The following is an 18,673-nucleotide window of genomic DNA, read 5'->3' on the forward strand; positions in this document are numbered from 1 at the left end:
CGTCAGCGATGGTGTCACACATCTTAGTGTCTTCAGCAACGCACCACACCTATAATCAGGCGATGACATGAGGGCGCGTGTCAGCGATGATGAGTATGAGCTCACATGCTCTTTATTTCTTTCTATGTCTCTCTTATAAAGAATTAGTACCATATGCAGTTGTCTAAGTTTTACCCGCGCTGAGAAGTATTCCGGAACAGGAGACCAAAAAGATACAGTCAGTCGGGCCGGCATTCCTGCAGAGTGCAATGTCTTCTTCTGAGTGTGTGTGTGTGTGTGTGTGTGTGTGGTTAAGGGGGGCGGACTGTATAAAAGCTGCTCTGTGACCAGCATCCCCACAACAGCAGACAGTGACCTGGAGACTCCTGGACCATGAGGAAACACCTGTGGAGCAGCTTCGTCCACCGGATCTTCAGCAGCACCGAGCCCACAGTCCAGGTAAATAAATGCATGACATGAAACAATGAGCTGCATTCCCAGCACGGTTTTATTCAAAGTTGTCATGATCCGGTCCCGCAGGGGTGACTCCGGGTCCAGAGTTTCATGTTAGTCTTGTGCAATGTTCCCTGATCGTGTTCACCTGTGTATAGTTATATAATTATGCATAAAGCTGTCCTGTTTGTGTCTGTTTGCCATCAGGTTATTGTCTGGTGATGTTCCCTTGTTGCGTGCGTTATGTATTAAACCCCTGTCCTGTGACGTTGTGCGTATGCGTCCTCCTTCCTCACCATGTCCAGCCCAATGTGACAAAAGTATTTTTATCTAGTTCTAAAAGGGTAAAATGTTGATGAGTAGAGATGTCAAGATGTCAAGTCAAGATACTACCATATACACAGAATACAGCGTATCGAAATACTGTTTCACCCCGCATGGTGCATTCATAAAAATATCACAGTAGAAGTTACAGATAAATAAAAACGCTCTAAATTAAAATACTTCTAATAAATAACGACAGGACAGGACACAGTAAAGCGAAGATTTGCAATTACATGCTTCCAGTCTACAGATTAGAGCTCAGAGTCTTTGACCATTGCCATCCTCGCCTGGTCCTGGTACACCTTCACACCCCCAGCTGGACCCTCTGTCTGGGCTGGTGCATGATAACCTTCTGCCTGATGTGGATCCCTCACGGGGAGTTTTCATTACTTTACCAAACTTGCTGAGATGAACAGAGTTCTGCTTTCTCTTCTCTTCTTGCTTTTCCATGGAAGAATGATCAGAGCCAGAAGGGCTGCCCGTCGGACAGCGGGGACGAGAACGTGGAGAGGGGCAACTGGAGCAGCAAGAGGGAGTACATGCTGTCCATGATCGGCTATGCCGTTGGGCTGGGCAACGTCTGGAGGTTCCCCTATCTGGCCTACAAGAACGGAGGCGGTGAGTGAACCTGGGATTTGGAGCGAATGTCAGTTTCCACGTCCCGAGCGGCCGAGCAGGCGTGAGTCTCTCCACCTTCCTGCAGGAGCGTTTCTGATCCCGTACACCATCATGCTGGCTGTGGCGGGAATCCCTCTGTTCTTCGTGGAGAGCTCGTTCGGACAGTTCTGCAGCCAGGGCCCGATCAACGTGTGGAAAGCTGTCCCCATGCTGCAAGGTGAGCGCGGCCGGTTCAGACCAATCCCCGGCAGGAGGTTTGCTGGTGAGACGCCGCTGACTGCACGGAGCTCCTATTTCCTCAGGGGTCGGGGTGGCTATGATGCTCGTCAGCACCCTGGTGACCATCTACTACAACGTCATCATCGCTTACAGCCTCTACTACCTGTTCGTGTCGTTCCAGAGCCACCTCCCCTGGAGCTGCTCCTCCGGCTCCTGGAACTGCACCTCGACCCCAGGAGGTCAGTTGCACGAGACCCACCGGCCTTTCATTTATTACCGCGTCACTCTCGCACGGCCTGAGCTCTTCTGTGCGCGTGTGTGTGATGGTTCTTTTGCAGGACGGTGCAACGAAAGCGTCTTCGGCGGCAGCGCGGCACTGCCAGTCTGCAACGTGACAGGGACCCTGAAGGTCCCCAGCGAGGCGTACTGGGAGTAAGAGGCCACCCTGCTCGCGCGGGCGCTGTTGTGAAAGTGGTGCGTGCCATGCTGGTCTGCCATCTTGTCCCTTCTCTGTCTCTGAGTGAGGTGGTCCTGCAGCGCTCGGCCGGCATGGACGAGACGGGTCCGGTGCTGTGGCATCTCGCCCTCTGCCTCCTGCTCGCCTGGGTTCTGATTGGAGCGGCGCTGTTCAAAGGGATCAAGTCCTCTGGCAAGGTACACGTCTCCTGTTTATTAGCTGCATTTCTTTTTTGTTTTTTTCGCTAATATCTGCTTTGGCACAAATGCATAAAATATTTTATGCTAAAAAGTTGCGTTTCTAAAGTCTAGCGATGCACAATTTGAAGAATTTTCACCAGTACTAGTATTTTTTGTGACGTGTCAAAATAAAAGTCTTCAGATCATAAACCACTCTGTTTTTGGCCTAGTTGGCATAGTTAAAGCTAAAAAAAAAAGCTGGATAATAAATAGTACAGAATAGAGGGTAAAATAAAATAGAATAAAGAGGAATAAGGATAGTACAAAAAAAGGCCAAAACTCAGTCAAATATTCATGTAGGAGGAGAACGTAAGACAGAGACGTCACTAGGTGGTTATGAATATTAAGTAAAATCAGATAATGAGTTACAGTCTAAAGCGCATAGATTCTGCAGAGAGCCGTCTGGCAGGGTGGTGATGGGATGGACAGTCGGATGGTGTCTTGATGTGGAAGAGCTCCCCCCGTTGCAGGTGGTGTACTTCACGGCCATCTTCCCGTACGTGGTGCTGATCATCCTGCTCGTCCGAGGGCTCACGCTGGAAGGGGCGCTGGACGGCATCGAATATTACATCGGCACCAAGTCTGACCTCAGCAAGCTCAGCGAGGCCGGGGTGAGGCGGCGTGAATTCCTGAACCGCGGTGAATGTTCTGGCCTCCCTCCTCCTGAAACCTCCGTCTGGTTTGTTTCGGGCCGTCTAGGTCTGGAAGGACGCTGCGACCCAGATTTTCTTCTCGCTGTCCATCGCGTCGGGCGGAGTCACGGCCCTGTCCTCCTACAACAAGTTCCACAACAACTGCTACAAAGACTCCATCGTGGTCTGCGTCACCAACTGCGCCACGAGCGTCTTCGCTGGCTTCGCCATCTTCTCCATCCTGGGCCACATGGCTCACGTGTATCAGAAACCCGTGTCCGAAGTTGCGAACGCAGGTAAAGCGCTCCGCTTGGCGCGTTATTGTAGCGAGAGCAGATAAACGGGGAAAGGTCGGCGTTGCATTCCTCCTCTCTGCCAAGGTTGGCAGGAATGGCCACATTCCCCCGCGTCCTTGTGCTGAGAGAAAAAAAGAGCGAATACTCAGCAGCTGCTTTGGACTCTTGTGGTAGGTAGTACCACATGGGTGGTAGTGGCCTAGTGGGTAACACACTCGCCTATGAACCAGAAGACCCAGGTTCAAACCCCACTTACTACCATCGTGTCCCTGAGCAAGACACTTAACCCTGAGTGTCTCCAGGGGGACTGTCCCTGTAAATACTGATTGTAAGTCACTCTGGATAAGGGCGTCTGATAAATACCATAAATGTAAATGTAAATGTCTTGTGTGTCTGCAGGCTTCGGCTTGGCGTTCATCGCCTACCCTGATGCCCTGTCTCAGCTGCCCGTGGCCCCGCTCTGGTCGGTTCTCTTCTTCTTCATGCTGCTGACGCTCGGCCTGGACTCTCAGTTCGCCAGCATAGGTTGGAAAGCGTGGAGCATCAGCGAAATCGGCAGCTTTTCCGCAACTGTTCCTCGTGACACCTGACATGTTTCCACAGAGGTCATCTCGACGTGCCTCCAGGATTCCTTCCCAACAATCCTGAAGTCTGGGCGTGGTTTTGTCACCGCTTCCGTTTGCATCGTTCTCTTCCTGCTCGGCCTTCCTTGCATCACAAGGGTAGGGAAGCAAACATCTCACACACCTATGAACACAGGTTCAAGCCCCACTAACTAACATTGTGTCCCAGAGTGTCTCCAGGGGGACTCTCCCTGTAACTATGTAAGGCGCTATGGAAAAGGGCATCTGCTGAAATCCATTACATGTGAACCTGAATGTAAATTCTATTTTTTTTCCAGAGCTGTCAATTCATGAAATAAAGAAAATTTTATGAAGCTGAATTATTCTTGTTCTTTCTGAACAGGCAGGTATATATTGGGTGACACTGATCGACCATTTTTGCTCGGGATGGGTGCTCCTGGTGGCCGGGCTCTTGGAGTTCATCGGCTTGTTCTACATTTACGGTAAACGTGGGAAGGTAACTTCGGTAGTCTGTTAATGTGGCGTCTCACTGTGTAAACTACCATCTGTCTCACAGGAGGGAATCGCTTCATCGAGGACATCGAGATGATGATTGGGACCAAGAGCGCCCTCTTCTGGCTGTGGTGGAGAATCTGCTGGTTTGCTCTCACGCCCCTCGTTCTCCTTGTATGTAAAATCTGCTAAATGTCACCACGGCCAGACGCTCTTGTTTGTCATGACCTGCGACTGTTCTGATGCCGAACCAGGTCATCCTGGCCTGGTCCTGGTACACCTTCACCCCCCCGACGTACGGCCCCGTGGGGTACCCCAGCTGGGCCCTCTCTCTGGGCTGGTGCATGATAACCTTCTGCCTGATGTGGATCCCCGCCGTGGCCGTGAGGAGGGTCCTCGGGGCCAGAGGAAACCTGTGGCAGGTCAGATGAGCGGTGTTATAAGACAGATAAGACAGCGTCCCCTCGGTGCACGCACTTACACTCACGCCGACTGGCTCGTGGTTTTTTTTCGCAGCGCTTGAAAGCGGCGTGCACCGCCACGGACGACTGGGGTCCGTACCTGGACCGCCACCGAGGGGAGCGGTACAGTCGCCAGCGGAAGAGGGACACCGTGGAGCTTCACGCTGACGTCTTCGTCATCGCAAACAATGACATTTGTCCATAAGCGCACAACAATCGATATCATTTTATATGAGCTCATTTTTATACTTTTATACTCAGGGTGTAGGCCTACACGTTTCTGCTCTCTGTCTCCGTACAACGTGAGTGGATGGATTACTGTAGCAATAAAATTCCATTTTTGAGTATAGTTAATAGTGTACAGTTCATTGTGTTTTGTGTAATTTTTTATAATTTTCGTCTGTAAAGTTTTGCCAGCCTGTGCCAATATGCAATCAGTATTTGCCAAAAAATGAAATAAATTGAGTTTTTCCCTTGTTCTGTACCCTCACCGGCTCATATACATTTTTGTTTCATCCCACCTGCGTGTACCACAGGTTTAATAAAACCATTTCTTTTACTCAAGACTTGGTTTCGTGGTTTCATCTGTTTCACTAAGTAGATTTTATTACACGTTCTGCCCGGTTCTCTAGGAGACAAAGAAAACAATCTACGGAAGGAGCGTATTTCTTGCAGGAATGGTTTATTTCACTTTCCAGGCAGGCTCAGGCCCAGTTGCAGCAGGAGCAGGAGCTGTCGAAGACCAGGCCTGCTGCGCAGTGCTGGAGGTAGGTCTGGCCCTGGGAGCACTGGTAGTACTGGTTGCTGTTCTTGGGGTCAGGGTACAGTCCGTTGGACTTGCCGGCGCAGAAGCCGCTTCCTCCGCTGCTGCCGCCGCCGCCGGAGGAGGACTGTGTGGGGGTGACTGGTGGGAGGGGCTGGGTGCGGGAGGTGCAGGCTGGTGGAAGGAAACGTGGAGAAGGTGAGAACTGTGCGGTTTGCTGGTGGACGATGCATGAATTTGCCTGCTCTCGTACATTGGCTGGTTCCCAGGCTGCTCTTGATGGTGTTGATCAGGGGGTATCTGCCCTGGCCGCAGAAATTCCCACTGAAGTCGTCAAGGTCCAGGCTCCACACCATGGCCCCTCCAAACTGGTTCTGCTTCAGCCAGTCCAGCTGAATATGGATTGATGGGAAGATGAATGAAATATTTCTCTGCACACACGCACACCTGCAGTTAAGCAAGATTTACCTGGGATCGGAACACCTCACCTTGATGTTGAAGCTCTTCACGTTGTCATAACCAACCCAGATCATATCGCTGCTGTAAGCGTAGGGAACGTCCTGAGTGGTGTCCCAGGCCGGCGTAGCACCCTGCTTCAGGAAGGTACAGATCTGAAAAGAAAGAGCGAAGAACCTTGGTATTTGCAGCCCACACAATGCGACACGTCTGAAGAACAAACGGAGGACTGAAGGACCTCGTAGTAAGCCCAGAATCCAGCCTGTCTGGTGTAGGTGCCGGCGGGTCCGGGGCCACTGGCGGGAGCACCGACTCCGGTGTTGGAGGCACTGGTCAGCCTGAAGGTGTGCCCATAGGTAGGGAACCCCACCAGCAGCTTCTGGGCAGGAGCACCCTGGCTCTTCCAGTAGTTCATGGCATAGTCCTTAAAGAGATGGAATTGAGGTTCAGGTGGGACCTGCCTGTCTGTCTGTCTGTCTGTCTGTAGTCAGGTGGCGATTCTTCACTCACCACATTGAAATAGATGAGGTCACCCTGGTCACTAGGGCCCTTGTACAGTGGGCTGTTCTCACCAGTGATCTGTTCCCAGGAGCCATGGAAGTCGTAGGTCATGACGTGGAAGTAATCCAGGACCCTTTGAAGGAGAAATAGCGATGGTGTTACCGTTTAGGCAGACAAAAACCCTGCAGTTGTTTTGCAAAAGGCACCCACTGGCCAATCTGGGCAATCTGGTATCCAGAGTCAATGGTCCCCTTGCCAGCAGACACCGCTGCAGTCAGGAGGAGACGTGGGCGGTTGGTCTTCTGGCCCTCAGCTACGAAAGCAGCCATCAGCTCCTGTCGACCACAAAAAATTGTTTTTCGCGGGTCCAATCACAGCAGATGTAGTCGCAAATGTCCACAGATTTGGACTCATACCTGCACAAGGACAGTGTAGCGCTCCTTGTCAACAGCAGGGCTGCCACGGGAGCCAGGGTACTCCCAGTCGATGTCCAGACCATCAAACTCGTACTGCCTCAGGAACTGGATCACGGACTGGATGAAAGTCTGGCGGTTGGCGGCGGTGGACACCATCGCAGTGAACCTTAGAGCACGAGTCGAGTCAAAATTTGTTCAGGGACTGGGGACACTAATAGAGCTCTACTCACTTCTGTGTTCCAAAGTTCCAGCCTCCGATGGCCAGAAGGGTCTTCAGGTTACCGTTCCTGTGAAATTGAACCACTACGTTACTCCATGAAACGATTTTTGCTTGCTGCTCTGCTGAGGCAAGAACATTTATATGGTTTTGATGGACAATGATTTGATTTGACTCACTGGTTCTTAAGGGCCTGGAACTCGCCGTAGAGTTTCTCATCGTCCCACTCATAGGTCTTGATCTGGTTGTTGTCCATTCCGGCGAAGGCGTAGATCATGTGGTCGCAGAGACATGGGTCCACATCAGTTGGGAAGTACTTTCCTGCTCCAGGCCTGTACTGTCCCCAGTTGGTGAAGTAACAGGACAGAAGGTAGGTGGATCCTGGATTCAAGATGGACAATCAATGTTCCTCTTTAGTCACAACCAAAAAAATTATGCACCAGAACAGAGGAAGCGGAAACCAAGCGCTTACCAAGCTGCGCATGCAGCAGGAGAGCCAGTCCTGTAGGGAAGAGGATGGTCATTACATTTAATTTTAACATTCTTTTCTTTTTGCACACCGAGGATCCAGAAGCTTCTTACCAACACAAATGAGTAGCTTGCCCATGATGTCTCTGTACAACGCAGCAAGGTCCTCGGTCCCCTTAAATACTCCCAGACCACCTTCACCATATCTCAGCGTCTCCACTGAGACAATATCCTGTCCCCATCAGCACATTCAAACTCTCGTTTCTAGTAATCAGTGTTTGCTAAACTGATAAAATGTTCAGGGCTTTTTATAATGCACTCAGGTGACCTTGTCACATTCAGCTTCAGAAATATAATATGGTTTGTAACCAGGGTGCATTTTTATGATCAGATACCTTTCATTTAATTTGCAAAAGCTGGGCTAATGCGATGCTGATAAAGTGGGTCGGTGATAAAAACGATAAACCCTGGTGGCCGAAGGTATCCTGTGCTCCTCATGGTGGCATGCAGATGAGCCAACGATTTCCCACAATGCACTGTGGACAAAGGGAGTACTGCACCGTAAGGTGTCATGCTGAGAAGTAAAATATTCACACCGTCACTGGCTATGCTTTAGAATGTCGCCGAACATTTATCGCCCAATTCTAGATGGATGTGTGAAGGCAGCTCTTGTTTGGAAGGACATGGCTTCCGACGGATGAAATTGGGTGAAATGAATACTGCTGACAGCCCGCGTTGCCCTGCGCACGTGGTTTTTGCAAACCTGGGGGCAAATAGCTCACATATTTATTTCAGTGATTAAGAACTTCAGCCTTTTTCCCCCCCGTGCACGGAGATACAAGTAATCAACATATAAAAAGAACGTTTCCAGCATTCCAATCATTCACAAGACCTCCTGGTAACACTGTGTCAAATCGGAGCTTCCAGACACTCTTTCACCAAAATAACAAGCTACAAAACACAAACCGTGCGATAGTTTATCACAAATATTTTTATAGACTGAGACATAAGTTCTGTTTTCCAACGGTTTAGATCTGGACACATTTTATTTGCATTGCCAAAGTTTAGGTGTAGCTGTTTTTACAGACTAATATTCTGTTAAATGCTGCAATATAATATATTTTTGTGATGGTTAAATACAGAGGACCGTGCAGCACCGTGCAACCGTGTGCTGTGCTGCAGTGTTTCACAATGACAATCACTTCACTTTCACTTCTCACTTTCATAATAAACATATGGATTCTGTTTCTTCATAATTGCATTGCATCTGTAAATTAAGTCCAGATTTAACTGAGGGCTTTAGTTTTTTTGAAGGCCACACAGGCCTCAGAGGGGACCTGGAGTGTCACCGTATCTGTCATTTATTTACACACTTTTCCCTCAGCACATTTAATCAGCTCTATCAGTGCTTTTTTTTAATCAGACTCTGTTAAACTGATAGTATAAGAATGGCTTATGATAGAAGGCATTTATTTTTCAAACAGTAAATAAATGATAGCTTCTGGTTATTCTTAAAGATGCATAAAAGACCAAAATGTGTGTTATTTAATGATATTTAATGATGGTATATCATTTAATGATATAAAACATCTTGTGCCTGTGTCTCCATCTGTGACCTCACTACCTGTTATCCGATGCTGAAGGTCATATCCATAAGTACAATTTTAAACAAATGTACAAGTAATGACAATAATGCACAGTCGGAAACAGAAATTAAACCGAGGCTCAACTTGGCATAAATATTTAGCATTTAGACTTTGCATTCCTTCACTTGTCTACAAAGTTCTAACATTCACATGCTACATTTCTGTTACAGAGCCTTCACAGGCTGGCTGTCCGATGGTTGAAGACACACCTTATTAAGGAAAATCTACTGGACTAAATACTAAAAGTCTACTGGACAAAATACGGACTTATGGACTAAATACGTGCATTATAATGACAGTCCGTTGTGTTTTTGATTTATGTCCCTCTTGACAAGATTTATCCGCCCAGAGACTTCCAACACAACTTCCCCAACAAATGGGAAATAAATGGAGGAAAAGTTGAAATGGAGTGAATCAGAGAGGGACCCCCTTTCACGGGAAAAAAGTAGGAAAAAGACAATGGAACTTTCCTGCTATTTGCTGCTCATGCATTTCGTTGTGCAAAATGCAGATCGACCCAAAACCAGGTTCACATTAATGTTCACATTAATAAGCTTCTTCTGTGGTGCATTTTGCTGCTGTGTTTCTTCTCACCGCCGGGGTGCGCTCTACTCTCACTCAATGTCTACACCATCTGGAGCAAGGTGCTGGTCTGTTAGGAATTATGTTCTGTCTCACAGCAATTATTTTAAGTGCTCCGCAGAGATGCCGACTTGTGAATTTTTATGCAGATCCATTACAGCACAGCTTAATTGTCCACAACAGTGTAAATTTGAGCTGACCCTAAAAGCATCAAATTCAGGCACGAGAAACTCAGCAGATCTCCCCGTTTTCACGTGCAACTGCTCCTTAAGAGCTGGCCAGGGTTACACCATGAGTTAATTGTAGAAGATGCACAATCTAACGTTTTGTGTAAATGATGAGCAGCTCCCCAGATTCCCAGCAAAATGATAAGTATGACTGCTGTTCTCCTTCACAATCGTTTGTGCTTCTTAAGTAGACCTGAAGTTGCAGTATTTAAATGCCTCCATTAGCGGCATCCTCTTATCCCATAATCTCCAGTTGCCACTCCAGCCAAATCATACTCAGACGCTGCCGCCATCGGTCTCCCATCTAATCACACGCTTCGATCGGAGGGGCTGCAGGGGTGAAAGCGATCCCGCCAGGCCCCCCCAGTCCCCAGCTATTCACTCGGCCCTGGTTGGCTGATGCCTGCCTCACAGTCTCTCCCCGTGGTGAAATCAGCTCAGCGGCACATGGCTGTGTGTGTTCTCCGGCCACCGTCCTGGTCTGCAGCGGACGCTCTTCACATCAGTGAGCAGATTTGGGTGAGTCCTCCGAGTCCTTCCCTGGCATGGATCTCCACCCTGTCAGCCTCACTCTGGGCAGGATGTTACTGTGGCAGCACTTGTACATCGAAATGCTTTCACGTTCTGCAGAACATGGCTATTTAGATGTAGTTTAAAGCTCTGGGAGGGTTTTATGTTATGAAATGGTCATGGTGGTCTTTAGACTTGGTAATTGTGATTAACCTTGTGGGGTTTTTTTTATGTTTAATGGCTTTACATATTGAATTACACTGCATCTAAGAAGTGGTCAGCTGATTGCTGAAATCCAGGTCTGAATCAGACTCCTCTGGAATATCAAAATATCACTTCATCCCTGCCCTCAGGTTGTGCACATTTGTCGTAGAAAAGTGCACATTTGCACTGAGCTCTGTTTTTGGGGGGCTGTGAATTAAATAAAACTAAATATGAAAAGCCTGTTTAGAGGCAGTCCTCAAGTAAAACAGTAGGGGGCGCCTGTTGGAGGCCTGACAATTGCACTACTCTCTCCAGCTCATTTACACTGTTTTTTAGAATTGTACTACTCGTTTCAGTAAATTTGCATTGTTTCTTTACTATTGCACTACTCTATCCAGCTCATTTGCACCGTTTTTTTACTTTTTCACTACTTTCTTTACTACATTTGCAGCATTTTTTTTGCAATTGCACTACTCGTTTCAGTACATTGGCACCATTTTTTACTATTGCACTACTCACTTCAGTACATTTGCATTGTTTCTTTAATATTGCAATACTCTCTCCAATACATTTGCACTGTTATTTACTGTGTACTGCTTTTACTGTCTACTGCATAATAACAAAGCATTACCTGAAGGTGCTGCAGCATCTGCCAAATTGATAAATTACTGATTATGTGTTATTTACACATTTTATATGTGTATAATGTCTGTGGAATCCAAAATGTTAATTATGCAAATATATATATATATATATTGTATCTCATAATACTCTATATTCAGATTTATAATGATGATGATATCTTGATAAGTTGTCATGATGGTGAAATATAACAGTGCCTCCTGCCATCCTACACACACACACAGACACACACACACTCTGTTTTAGGTGGCTCAGTGTAGATAGGCATGTAATCTATATTTATACTGTGTACGAGCCAGGTAGGAGATGAGAGTGGATTCACTCGATTACTCTGTGATTGGATTTGGTGAGATAAAGTGGGATAAATGGGATCTCGCCAGACTCAGGAGATGCACCCATTTGACCTCTTGCTGCTGATTTAGAATTTAGTCTGGCTTTTCTACTAATCGTGGACCTCAGCTGCACAGTGAAACCATCCATCGCTGGCCTTTTAGTCCATAACGTGTCACTGGGCATCACTGGTTTGTGTAAAGATGGGCCTTTGACCTGGTGTTGATCCAATAAAGAATCGGAAGTGAAACACTCACATGACATACCGCAGCTTGATTGGTCCTTCCATAGACTTCAGGTAGATCTTTATTGCTGTATGCCGCATGCTGCTTTTGAAGAACTGACTCTTCTTGTGTTCTTCTGCGGTTGCAAATACCAGCTTTGGTCACAGGTTGTCGGAGAGTGCGGTACTCGACTCCCACTTCACACTGGCACCAGTGTCAAACAACCACGAGTTAATTAGCCCTGCGCTCAAGAGCCCGTAATTAATTTGCTTCCTGGTGTCAGACATCTTTGGAACATGCCGTGCGTGGGCCAGTAGATGCTTGATAGTCAAGAGCTGAATAAAGGCCCTGGAGGCTGCAGATTTGCATGGATGCAAATATCTTTAGCCACAAGGTTTGATCCAGGGTGCCGTTCTCAGTCTATTAAACTGAGCGGTTCCATTTTACAAAAGGGATTTCAACAAACACCCTGTCATGTTAGTCAGGCCGCATCATCATGCACAGATAAATGAAGGTTATGTGAGAGTTTTAAACCGCTGGAGTGCAACAAACTGCAGAAATGATGACTGATGTATAGGCTTTAACCAAAGAACCAGCTTCACGGAACGTTTTCCAAATAAGTTCATCCAGGGGGTTCAGAATATTGGATGCTTCATCCACATGACAAACTTTTTCTCTGAAACGGGAACCTTTCTATCCGATCTGGCCTTGCGTTCAAATAGGGACGGTGTTTATTTTCTAAAACAGGTTTCCAGAGTGAATTTCTCTTTTTTGAGAAATTAGCCCAACTCCCAACCTGACCTTTAACCCCACACATGTCATACAATGGCGGTTTGTGGTTGTGCTGCAGCAACTACAAGAAATCCTCTCAAGGATGCACATTTCTAATGAAAAGATGAGGCTGGAGAACAATGACATATTTAACTCTCCTCGGAGGAGAACTAGACGCCTAAAAAGGAGAGCAGGGAGTTCCAGCACCACCTACAGGTGAGATGTTCTCTGCATCTCCGTACAGATGACAACCTTTTAAGGTTTTTTTGAAACCGAAAACCCATTATATAGAAAAGTGTTTAAACGGGGTCAATACAAGCGTACAAGGCCCAAAAAACTGCAAATAATATGTGACTATATAGATGAAGCTCTAAGCAGGTCATAGCAATATAGAAGTGAATATAGAGGGTCAAACATTAAATGAAGGTCACGTGGTGTGTTCCCCTCAGTTCCCCTCAGACCAGTGCTAGTGAAACTTGGCCTGGCCTAGTCCTGGTCAGCCAGAGACTGTGATGGAAAGGCTGTAAAGGGTTGATATGGTTAGTGAACGTAACTGAACGCAACTGTATTACCTGAACTCTATCCCTATTTGCTATTGATCTCTCCTACATTGTGTAGAGCGGAGCCCAGTGTGTGATGCTCTCCTGATTGAGGTGGCGAGGAGACAGAGTCTGCGTCTCCGGCTCTAATGGTTGAGGTAAAACCAGACTCCGGGCAGAAGAAAATTCACTCAGCCCTGGAACGGAGCCAGCGATCCCATTTGCCGGCTGTGGAAATTGGTGCCGCAGACCTGAGCTGCATCATTCGTTCTGCAGAGCATTGGCAAAGTGACACCGAATGAAGCCTGTATCCAGTGAGACTCTGAGTGTGCAGGTCTCGCTTGCTTCCTCTCCGCTCCCGCCGGACATGCTGGCTTTATTGGACTCTGTGGTTTTGTGAGCGCCAGGGTTCTACGCACCTTACTGGAATTTGAACTCCATGGGTCTGACTCAGCTGGATGCTGGACAGAGGGAACTCTGACTGTTCGGAGTTTTGGGGTCAAGACTCCACCACTGGTCACACATCACAGTGAGTATCTGAAGGAATGAAGCGCTTGCGGGACTGTAAACGAATTCTTCTAGCACGGAGGGATAAAACATTCACTTTGTCCAGGTTTGTAAAAGATGTATTGATGCATGTGCGTCGTGATGGATGCATGGTAGTCATGAGAGTCAGGAGACAGGGAGGCACTGGAAGGATCTACAGAGAGAAAAAAGTCAGGGTTTAACCTGGACCAGGAGAAGATCTCAGCAGGGACTCCAGGTGCAGGGGTGGGGATGTGACAGAATTAAAAAATAAGCAAGTAACAGAAATAAATGTTGTCCATATGCATAAATAAACAAATGGTCATCAGCAAACTTCCCAATATTCATTTTACAGAAATACAAACACAACATTAAAATGATCAATTCATTCATTAATAACAATAAAGTTGGTAGAAAATGTACTTTCATAAGATTAATTAACAGAATTCTAATTTAAATAATGTAAGAAATTTACAGTAACACTTTTTTTTAAATTATTATTCAGACTTACAGAGCAGCAATGGCTTTTGTTACTGAAAGCCTTTTCTTTCCTCTTGCATAATACAAGATGGGATTAATATTTTAATACGTGCAACACCTACAGACAGGCCATATAAAACAGACTGTATCTAAGCATTCAGTAATAAACAGGTTCTGCACAGTATATTTTTCCATCACAGATCATGTCACAGGTCAGATGAATATTAGTAGCTCACTTCCTAATGAGCTTCAAAAGAAGGAAAGAGGGAATGATCACAGACGTACCAAGTGGAGCTGTAAACATTTTCCGTCAGGTCGGGTCCGGGCTTAATTTTTAATTTTTATTGTTTTAGTCAAGGTCGGGTCGGGTTGCGCTCACGTGGTAAATGATCGATCAGCAAATACGAACTCAGTACATATAGCACATATCGTTCCAGTATGAAGAACCAGGTTCAAATCCCACTTACTACCATTGTGTCCCTGAGCAAGACACTTAACCCTAAGTTGCTCCGGGGGGGACTGTCCCTGTAACTACTGATTGTAAGTCGCTCCGGATAAGGGCGTCTGATAAATGCTGAAAATGTAAATGGTCAAATGGCCTCTCTTGAGTCACCTGATCTCAATCCAATAGAGCACGTTTGGGATGTGGTGGAACTATAGATTCGCATCATAGATGTGCAGCCGACAAATCCGCACGAACTGCGTGATGCTATCATGTCAATATGGATCAATATCTCTGAGGAATGTTTCCAGTACCTTGTTGAATCTGTCCCACGAAGGATTAAGGCAGTTCTGAAGGCAAAAGGGGGTCCACCACGGTACTGGAAAGGTGTGCCTAATAAAGTTTCACACATGCTGTGTGGCTCTGGGATCAAATATGTGAGAACCAAGTTGTAAGGAAGCGTGGACATAGCTTAAAGCATTCAAACATCTTTCAGTGACCATGGGTGGAGATCAGAAATGTTCTTTCTCTCTGCTAGTCAAGTTCATTTAACTCAAGTAAAAATGTTTGTAACGTTTCTAATAATGATTTTCTCAGTTCATTCCTTTTAGAGTGTTTCGGGGTAACGGCTGTGTGCAGAACTTGCCCTTGCTGCTGCTTTAATTCCTGTCATGTGGTGCTCATGTGATCGGCCAACAGTATAAAAAAAAAAAAAAGAAAAAGTCTTCTCTGTCCTCTCAGGCCATTTTGTCCACAGTTATTAACAGCTAATAACAAGCATGGTGCGGATTAAGCTCGGACATGGTGGCTGGTTGAGCTTGGACCAGCGCCCTGGTAAAATGCGGACTCTGCCGTGTCCTGAGTCAAGCTGACTTCTTTCAGACCAGTGAAATTAGAGCGTTATGTGGAATGAATTCCTTGTGCCACAGCACAGTTGGCAGCTATGCGATGAAATCATGGCCCGCAGAGAGATGACCGAGAAGGAAGATGACTTCCTCTGCCGTAATGTATGTGCCAATAACATTACCGCGGTCGGTGGATGAAAATAGGATGAAGATCATGTACCAGGGCCATGGTGAGATGAGTCAGGACATTAAGGGTCACGGCAAGGTCATAGTACGCTCTGGAATACCTTGCCACAGACCGGTTTTAAAAGTCCAGGATGTCAGGAACAGCTCATTGCGAATGGTTTTAAAAATACGTTCTGGATACGCATGAGATATAAAATGACGCACCGTACTTTAACAAACGTCCACACTGACCCCGACAGCCTGTAATCAGTTCAACGTGCTGGACGCCACGTCTCAGAGATGCAATCATTATCAATTTAGTCTGGTTATTGTGGTCCACGAACAGCTTCTGCTCAAGAGTTTCCACACCCTGTTCCACATGGACTTAAATACAGTTGTCAGCAAATATTTGTCTGTCTTGTGAAGTTTCACTTCAATGCTTCAAGAACATTATATGTATATAGTGTATATTCATTCAATCATATTTTTAGTCTTTAGATATGAACATTAAGTTATTTGTCCATATTAGCGTTCACTAATGTCACAGCGTTTGTGTCAGCTTGCTAGTTATGTGAGAGAACTAACTGCCCATTTTTGTTGGTGTGTAATTATTTCTGACACCCAGAAGATGCACTGGGGAGGACCCTGTAGGCATGATTGACAGCTCTCATCACCCATCTTCCTCGTGTCCATCTCCCTTCTCTACACCCCTAATACCCCCTGTACACCACGTGGCCCCGCCCACAACCAACACCAACATGAAGATTAATAGTGCTCAAGAATTCTGATTGGTGAACCAGTGAATATGCCCATACTGTGCTGTTTCTGACATGCCGTTCATTTTTGGTTTAGTAGGCCAGACGTGGGCCTGGGGTTCTTTATCGGCACAAGTCTGTCACGAGAGCCACCAGCTCTGAGGAAAAAGCTTTTGTAGCTTGCGTTTCTGATGCAGTACATCATCTTTTTTTACTTTTGAGAATTGTGTCATGCCAGGAATATTCCAGAGAGGGTGCCTAAAGAGGGTTTTTGGGACCATGATGGCATTGCTTTGACTCAAATTATGCAGGACTCTAATAGTCGATCATTTAGGAGACAATAACAGAGATATTACTGAGTATAATAATCACATGAATCATATGTATTTGACCACTAGGTCTTAAAGTTATGTGTTGGTCATGATCTCCACCAAGACAGAACTTGCAACATGTTGATGAATGGTGGCAAGTAAACAGGTGTTTCTTCTGGTTTCCTTATTCATTTCTGGCATTTCAAGAAGTTTCTCCGCCGTTCTAGATCCTTGTTTGACCCCAGCACTGATGCTGGTGGGCGATTTGTAATTCTGTGTTCCATTGACCTACTTCACAACCCACGTATGATATCACACCACCTACACACAAGGGCATCAGTGGGTATAAAATTGGCCTCCGCAGCTGCACCCCGGAGAGTTTACCGCCCAAACTGGGCCAGTTACATAAGGAAGAGCTGCAGGGCTCCTCGATGTTCTGCTGATGTCATGGGATGGTAATGCATTGTTTTCTTGCCGGTCGGATGCCCTTCGAAGCTGTTTGTGCGGCCGGGAACCATATCAGTGATTTAGCAGAAAATAACTATTAAGAAATGTGCACTGACCCACTTTGAATTTTTTTGGTGAGGGTGGTAGAGCGGACCCACAAAGTCATAATGTCTGCTGTGTCTGTGATTGGCACACTTTATACCTGCAATTGCTCAATAAAAAATAAAAACAAATAAAGCTGTCATAGTAAAATGGTGTAAATTGCTTTTAAAATGAAATGTCATACCATTCAATATTATTTATTCTCATGATCCGGACCGGTAGGGGTTGACTCCGGATCCGGAGTCCGGACCGGAGTTTCATGTTAGTCCTGTGTAATGTTCCCTGATCGTGTTCACCTGCTTTCTATTTATATAATTGTATAAAACTATCCTGTTCGTGTCTGTTCGCCGTCGGGTCATTGTGCGTGTAGATGTTCCCCTGTCTCATGAAGTTTGTATTTGTATCGTCAGGGTGGTAGTAGCCTAGTGGGTAACACACTCGCCTATGAACCAGAAGACCCAGGTTCAAATCCCACTTACTACCATTGTGTCCCTGAGCAAGACACTTAACCCTGAGTGTCTCCAGGGGGGGACTGTCCCTGTAACTACTGATTGTAAGTCGCTCTGGATAAGGGCGTCTGATAAATGCTGTAAATGTAAATGTAAACCCCTGTCCTGTGATCGTGTGAATGCGTCCTCCTTCATGCCATGTCCAGCCCACCCGTGACATTTATCTATAATCTGTTGTGATTGTATGATTCTTATGCTCTTCCTTATGTAACTGTTAAGCTTTAGTTTTAGTTAGTGTGTATATATATATATATATATGGTACAGGCCTGTGGTTTGAACACACCTTCCCATTCAACGTGTTTTCTTTATCTTCATGACCATTTACGTTGGTAGATTCTCACTGAAGGCATCAAAACTATGAATGAACACATGTGGAGTTATGTAGTTAACAAAAAGTGGAGACCTGGCCTCCACAGTCACCGGACCTGAACCCAATCCAGATGGTTTGGGGTGAGCTGGACCAACAAGTGCTAAACACCTCTGGGAACTCCTTCAAGACTGTTGGAGAAGCATTTCAGGTGACGACCTCTTGAAGCTCATCGAGAGAATGCCAAGAGTGTTCAAAGCAGTAATCAGAGCAAAGAAACTAGAATATAAAACATGTTTTCACTTATTTCACCTTTTCACTTTACTTTACTTTACTTTATTTTGCAGACGCTTTTATCCAGGAGGAAGTCACCAGACTTACTGGAGGACGACACCAGCAATTTTTGATCGATTTCTATAGATTTTGAGTTTACAAAAACGAAGAGCTTTTTTTGTCAAGTACATAACTCCACCAACGTAAATGAAAATAAAGACAACACATTAAATAAGAAGGTGTGTCCAAACTTTTTGCCTG

General features: G+C 46.1%; 2 protein-coding genes across 3 annotated transcripts; one reads left to right on the forward strand and one right to left on the reverse strand.

The window, feature by feature from the left end:
• The first annotated feature begins 203 nt into the window (after positions 1-203).
• On the forward strand, positions 204-5,318 carry slc6a14 (solute carrier family 6 member 14). Of its 2 annotated transcripts, XM_028997511.1 has the most exons (14): positions 212-438; positions 1,212-1,374; positions 1,460-1,591; positions 1,677-1,832; positions 1,932-2,025; positions 2,115-2,247; positions 2,760-2,900; positions 2,989-3,217; positions 3,617-3,742; positions 3,821-3,939; positions 4,184-4,283; positions 4,358-4,467; positions 4,548-4,715; positions 4,810-5,318. In XM_028997511.1, the coding sequence occupies exons 1-14, from the start codon at positions 373-375 to the stop codon at positions 4,957-4,959; spliced, it is 1,887 nt and encodes a 628-aa protein (XP_028853344.1). In that variant the 5' UTR covers positions 212-372; the 3' UTR covers positions 4,960-5,318. The 2 variants fall into 2 exon arrangements, with proteins under 2 accessions (XP_028853343.1, XP_028853344.1); XM_028997510.1 differs by having other exon boundaries at positions 204-438; positions 1,677-2,025.
• A 140-nt stretch (positions 5,319-5,458) lies between these two features.
• LOC114800476 (acidic mammalian chitinase-like) lies at positions 5,459-7,714 on the reverse strand. The gene is made up of 11 exons (XM_028997899.1): positions 7,690-7,714; positions 7,580-7,609; positions 7,287-7,488; positions 7,121-7,177; positions 6,891-7,056; positions 6,685-6,809; positions 6,484-6,607; positions 6,212-6,397; positions 6,006-6,128; positions 5,771-5,909; positions 5,459-5,691 (listed from the first exon to the last, which is right to left on the reverse strand). The coding sequence occupies exons 1-11, from the start codon at positions 7,712-7,714 to the stop codon at positions 5,459-5,461; spliced, it is 1,410 nt and encodes a 469-aa protein (XP_028853732.1).
• Positions 7,715-18,673: the final 10,959 nt, after the last annotated feature.

The sequence above is a fragment of the Denticeps clupeoides genome, chromosome 12, assembly GCF_900700375.1.
Source record: "Denticeps clupeoides chromosome 12, fDenClu1.1, whole genome shotgun sequence".
In the NCBI taxonomy this organism is placed as follows: Eukaryota; Metazoa; Chordata; class Actinopteri; order Clupeiformes; family Denticipitidae; genus Denticeps; species Denticeps clupeoides.

What these genes read in the sequence shown, in the direction of transcription:
- slc6a14 (XM_028997510.1), top strand. Translation starts at nt 373, where the DNA reads ATGAGGAAACACCTGTGGAGCAGCTTCGTCCACCGGATCTTCAGCAGC. An exon ending in AGCTGTCCCCATGCTGCAAG is followed by an intron (nt 1,592 to 1,676) that starts GTGAGCGCGGCC and finishes CTATTTCCTCAG; the next exon opens with GGGTCGGGGTGGCTATGATG. An exon ending in CTCTCAGTTCGCCAGCATAG is followed by an intron (nt 3,743 to 3,820) that starts GTTGGAAAGCGT and finishes ATGTTTCCACAG; the next exon opens with AGGTCATCTCGACGTGCCTC.
- LOC114800476 (XM_028997899.1), bottom strand. Translation starts at nt 7,714, where the DNA reads ATGGGCAAGCTACTCATTTGTGTTG. An exon ending in TTCCAGGCCCTTAAGAACCA is followed by an intron (nt 7,178 to 7,286) that starts GTGAGTCAAATC and finishes TCAATTTCACAG; the next exon opens with GAACGGTAACCTGAAGACCC. An exon ending in GATTCTGGGCTTACTACGAG is followed by an intron (nt 6,129 to 6,211) that starts GTCCTTCAGTCC and finishes CTTTCTTTTCAG; the next exon opens with ATCTGTACCTTCCTGAAGCA.